At 49.5% G+C, this 5,975-nt stretch overlaps 1 protein-coding gene across 1 annotated transcript in view; it reads left to right on the top strand.

Annotated features, from left to right (window-relative positions):
• The window catches only part of P2RX4 (purinergic receptor P2X, ligand gated ion channel, 4), a 28,356-nt gene that overhangs the window by 10,526 nt on the left and 11,855 nt on the right, over nt 1-5,975 (top strand). The window contains exons 4-5 of the mRNA XM_011948595.1: nt 5,313-5,384; nt 5,495-5,567. Coding sequence (XP_011803985.1) covers nt 5,313-5,384; nt 5,495-5,567 — 145 coding nt within the window. The remainder of the gene's footprint in view (nt 1-5,312; nt 5,385-5,494; nt 5,568-5,975) is intronic.

Genomic DNA, 5,975 nt, shown 5'->3' with positions numbered 1-5,975 from the left:
CCAAAGTGCTAGGATTACAGGCATGAGTTACTGCGCCCAGCCTCTTGTCCCATTCTTTAGCTTGGCATCACCCTGGCTGAGATGTGGCTGGCACACAGGTGACTGTCTTCCTCCAATTCTAACTCCTGGACACTGACACTGTCTAAATCCCAGATTTGCACAGCTCAAGATTGGCCGCATGGGAGGCTGGATGGGGCTCTCCCTCTCTACTCCAAAAAGGTAGAAAATGAGAGACCCCTGTGGACGTGGGATCCCCGCTTGTGCTTGTAGGAGTCTCAACAGGCAGATGCGTACCTTTCAACCGGTCCGTCAAGACGTGTGAGGTGGCAGCCTGGTGCCCAGTGGAGGATGACACACACGTGCCACAGTGAGTCCAGCACTAGGGAAGGAAGTGCCTTTTTATTATTTATTTATTTATATTTATTTATTTATTTATTTTTGAGACACAATGTCACTCTGTACCCCAGGCTAGAGTGTAGTGGTGTGATCTTGGCTCACCACAACCTCCGCCTCCTGGGTTCAAACAATTTTCTGTGCCTCAGCCTCCCGAGTAGATGAGATTATAGGCACCCACCACCATGCCCAGCTAACTTTTTGTATATTTAGTAGAGACGGGATCTTGCCATGTCGGCCAGGCTGGTCTCGAACTCCTGACCTCAAGTGATCCACCTGCCTTGGCCTCCCACAGTGCTAGGATTACAGGTGGGAGCCACCATACCCAGCTGGAAGCACCTTCAACTCTGGGTGTCAGCCTTGAGCAGAGGTGGTCAAGGAGTTACACCTGTGTGTTGTGGCTTTTTGTGTGTTTCTGGTGTCTGTGTGGAGTCGGACTGCCCTAAGATGGCTGCTCTCAACCACAAGGCAGCGACCATCAGTGGCAAGGTGGGCCACAAGTGTCTGTCACTCATGAGAAGGGTGCAGCTGACTTCCTTGTATGTTAGGACTCTGTCAGTTGCAAATAACTGACAGGAAACAGTTCTCAGTGCCTTAAGCACGTGTGCACAAACACACACACACATACACATGCGTGCATACCGGGGGGCAGTGTATTGTTCAGCTAACCAAAAAGATCCAGCGTGGCCATGAGAATCTCATGCCAGGCTGAGGTGGAAGAATCTCTTGAACTGGGGAGGCAGTGATTGCTGAGCTGAGATGGTGCCACTGCACTCCCACCTGGGCGACAGAGTGAGGGATAAAGGACAACACCCTAGTCTCCCCTCCTGGCTCTGCATCCCTCCGTGCCAGCTTCACTTACAGGACCTACAGCATAGCCCAGGAGGCAGCACTGCACTTACAGCCCCCCAAGGCGGAGTTTCCCTTCCCAGCTGTCCCTGGAGATTCTAGACTAGACCTGTCCATCATCACATCAACGGCTGTATCTCTCAACCCATCTCTGTGGCTGGGGCATGGGTTTCGCTTATCAGCTTGGGCCTGGGTCACATGCCCACCTCTGCAGCTGGGGTTAGAGTCAGACCCACCCAAGTGACACAGGCAAGCATCGGGGAGATATGGCTTCCAAAGGACATTTGGGGTTCTGTTACCAGAAAAGCTGGGCACAGATGCTGGGAAGAAAACAACAGATATTTGCTACAATGTATTTTAAACTAAACTAGACAGGTTCGTCCTGGCGCAGTGGCTCATGCTATAATCCTAGCACTTTGGGAGGCTGAGGCAGGTGTATCATGAGGTCAGGAGATTGAGACCATCCTGGCCAACATGGTGAAACCCTGTCTCTACTAAAAATACAAAAATTAGCCGGGTGTGGTGGCAGGTGCCTGTAGTTCCAGCTACTAGGGAGGCTGAGGCGGGAGAATCGCTTGAACCTGGGAGGTGGAGGTTGTAGTGAGCCGAGAGCACGCCACCGCACTCCAGCCTGGTGACAGAGGAAGACTCCATCTCAAACAAACAAGCAAAAAAAAGATCAAGTGGAACAGGGGATTTGTAGATGGCTGGAGGGGACAGTGCTGTTAGCATGCACCTGTCTCAGCAGAGAGACAGCTGCCGCCTGTGCAGGCGTAGCCTCGTCCCAGCGAGCTCTGGGAACGTCATGCTCGGTGTGTTTACTGGGCGGATGAGGAAGGGCACAAGCCCTGCTTTTGTCCCTTGGTGGAAAGGAGGACCCCACAATTCAGCCTTCCGTGGTGGATCTGGGCAGGGGCCGTGTGAGTTCCCCAGGGCTTTCCTCATGAGCTTTCACGATGTCTGTGTTCTTCGTAGATGGAACACAGTCATCTATTGGCAGCCCCTTGGCTCATCTCCAGACTGAAAATCCCCTTAATTTGAAGTAGATAAGAGACAGGAAACAGGCCACGTGCGGTGGTTCAAGCCTGTAATCTCAACGCTTTTGGAAGCTGAGGCAGAAGGATCGCTTGAGCCCACGAGTTTGAGGCTGAAGTGAACTGTGATCATGCCACTGCACTCCAGCTAGGGCAACAGAGCAAGACCCCAACTCTAAAAGAGAGAGAAAAAAAGGAGAGATAGGAAACAAAAAGTAGACCATACTGAATTGTTCTAAGTATAACTCAGGAGAGTCTCAGGAGTAGCCTTCTCTAACACCAAACGAGGAGTGTATTTATACATTGAACACCTGGGAACATGACAGCATGGCGGGAGAGAAGCTGCAGCTCATGCCACATCCTCATGCCTCCTCCTGTGGCCTTCTCCTTGTCTCCCAACATAGTTTGCCTGGGCCTTTGGAAGATGCCAGCTATTCCTAGAGCTTCTACTACTTGTCAGATGTGGGGTTGGGGATATCTACAGACTGATTGGTTTCTGAGTTGCCCTGATCCCCAAGATGGCTCCCACTATTGACTGTTCTTCTCAGGAGTGTGAAATGCTGAAAGCTTTGGTCATCTCTTTTTAAAATGCCTGGGCCCAGCCAGGTGCAGTGGCTCATGCCTGTAGCCCCAGCACTTTTGGAGGCCAAGGCAGGAGGATCATTGGAGCCCAGGAGTTCAATACCAGCCCGAGCAATATAGTGAGACCCCATCTTGATTGCATGGGTGGTGGGTGGATGGATGGATGGATGGATGGATAGATCGATAGAGAGACAGATAGATAGAATAGATAAATGATAGGATAGAAGAAAAAAAGAAGGAAGGAAGGAATGGAAGGAAAGGAAAGGAAAGGAAAGGAAAGAAGAGAAAGGAAAGAAAGAAGAGAGAAAAAGAAAAGAAAGAGAAAAGAAGGAAGGAAAGGATAGGTTAGATAGATGACAGATAGATAGATGATAGGATAGATTAGATAGGTGATGATAAATAGAAAACAGATGGTAGATATAGAATAGATTAGATAGATAGATAAAGAGAGAGATAGGTAGATAATAGATAGATTAGATAGATGGATACCAGCACCCAATGAGAGGAGGATCCAACTAGAATCTTTTGGGGTCTTTGCCTTTTATTCCTTAGATGAGGAGGTCATTGTCAGCAATTCTTCAGTCTCATCCTAGCAAATTGCTTTCCAGAAAGTCTAAATCAATTATTTGGCACCTTTATATGTATGAGGAGGAAACAGAACCTTCTCAAAGAGAAATGTCACTTGCTGACCCTGACCGAGTCTTCTCTAGAATGTTTTATTTATAATTTCAGTTAGGAAAGAAAACCAGCCAGATTTGAGCCCCGTGAGGCCTCGTGTTTTTATTCCTCTGAGATCATCTGGTTGGCAGGGAATGTTTTTAGCACTTGTTGGCTCTTTCCCTCAATAAGTCAAGCTCGATTGAGAAACCATTGCTTCACCTTGCAGATCCCCCCTTTTTTTTAACTGCAGTCAAATTCACTTACAGAAATTAACCATTTTAAGTCGGGCACAGTGGCTCATGCTCGTAATCCTAGCACTTTGGGAGGCTGAGGCAGGTAGATCACTTGAGGCCAGGAGTTTGAGACCAGCCTGGCCAACATGGTGAAACCCTATCTCTACTAAAAATATGAAAATTAGCCAGGTGTGGTGGTGCGCACCTGTAGTCCCAGCTACTCAAGAGACTGGAGAATTGCTTGAACCCGGGAGGTGGAGATTGCAGCGAGCCGAGATCGTGCCACTGCCCTGCAGCCTGGGCGACACAGCAAGGCTCCATCTCAAATAAATAAATAAGAAAGAAATTAACCATTTTAAAATAAAAAATTCAGCACATTTAGTGCATTCACAGTGTTGTGCAAGCATCACCTCTATCTAGTTCAAAACATTTCCATCACCCCAAAGAGAAGCCTCGTATATTACACAGCCACTCCCCATTCCCCACTTCCCTCACTCCCTGACAATCCCTAAGTGCTTTGTCTCTATGGACTTGACTGTTCTGGAAATTTCACATCAATGTGATCGTATCTTATGTGGCTTTTGTGTCTGGCTTTTTTCACTCAGCATCATGTTTTTGGGGTTCATCCATGTTGTAGCCTGTGTCAGTGCTTTATTCCTTTATTTTATTATTTTATTTTTTGAGACAAAGTCTCACTCCGTCACCCAGGCTGGAGTGCACTGGCGTGGTTTCGGCTCACTGTAAACTCCACCTCCCAGGTTCCAGTGATTCTCCTGGCTCAGCCTCCTGAGTAGCGGGGATTACAGGTGCCCACCGCCACACCTGGCTCCGTGTGTGCGTGTGCAAGTGTGTGTGTTTAGTAGAGACGAAGTTTCACTATGTTGGCCAGGCTGATCTGGAATTCTTGATCTCAGGTGATCCGCCTGCCTCAGCCTCCCAAAGCACTGGGATTACAAGTGTGAGCCACCGTGCCCGGCCCCTTCATTCCTTTTTATTCATGGCTGAATCACATTCCATTGTGTGACTAGACTAGGACAGACATTTGGGCTGTTTCCACCTTTCTGTTTTTTTGAGACAGTCTCGTTGTGTCATCCAGGCTGGAGTGCAGTGTCACGATCTCGGCTCATTGCAACCTCGGACTCCTGGGTTCAAGCAATTCTCCTGCCTCAGCCTCCCAAGTAGCTGGGACTACAGGCACCTGCCACCACATCCGGCTAATTTTTGTATTTTTAGTAAAGATGGGGTTTCACTGTGTTGACCAGGCTGGTCTTGAACTCCTGACCTCATGAACCGCCTGCTTCAGCCTCCCAAAGTGCTGGGATTACAGGCTTGAGCCACCGCGCCCAACCTGTTTCCGCCTTTTGGCTCTTACGAAAAGTGTTACACTGACTATGTATGTACAAGGACTTGTTTGAGTCGCTGTTTTCCATTCGGTTATAAACTCTGATGGGAGAGAACGGGAGACCATGCGGTCAGTTTTTGAGTTGTCCTCTTCAGTCAGCGTCTGACTCGGCTCTCTGTGAGTCCTCTGAGCGTGACTTGCCCGTGCTCCCCTCTGCAGGAGGAAAACTCCATCTTCGTCATGACCAACATGATCCTCACCATGAACCAGACCCAGGACCTGTGTCCCGAGGTAGGAGGCCCCCCGGGAAGAGCCCCAGGCCCCACATGCCTCTCCACGCCTGTCCGCCTGTGTGTGCGGCTGGGCCACATGGACCTTGTTTTCACTCCTTCTTTTTCCAGATTCCAGATGAGACCACTGTGTGTAAATCAGATGCCAACTGTACTGCTGGCTCTGCCGGCACCCACAGTAATGGTACGAGCTTGCAGCTTCCTGGGGAGGGCAGCCCCTGAGCAGATGCCCCCACCGTGGAGCCTTTCTGATAGAGAAATCCCCCCAGTTCCTTCACATGACCATGGGTGAGCCAGGTGTCGAGGTTGGGGTCCTGGAACCCTCTCTACATTCACTGCTGTCAGTGGAGCCCCAGAGGCCATCCCAGCTCTTGCCCTATTCTGTTTTTTCTCTTCTTCTTCTTCTTTTTTTGAGCCAGAGTCTTGCTCTGTTGCCCAAGCTGGAGTGCAGATGATCTAGGCTCACTGCAACCTCCACCTCCTGCGTTCAAGCAGTTCTCCTGCCTCAGCCTCCCGAATAGCTGGGATTACAGGCACACGCCACTACGCCCAGCTAATTTTTGTATTTTTTGTAGAGATAGGGTTTTGCCAT

This window comes from Colobus angolensis, unplaced genomic scaffold (genome assembly GCF_000951035.1).
Source record: "Colobus angolensis palliatus isolate OR3802 unplaced genomic scaffold, Cang.pa_1.0 Scaffold28, whole genome shotgun sequence".
Taxonomy (NCBI): domain Eukaryota; kingdom Metazoa; phylum Chordata; class Mammalia; order Primates; family Cercopithecidae; genus Colobus; species Colobus angolensis.
The sequence above is the reverse complement of the archived record's forward strand: the minus strand, read 5'-3'. Positions and strand labels throughout refer to the sequence as shown.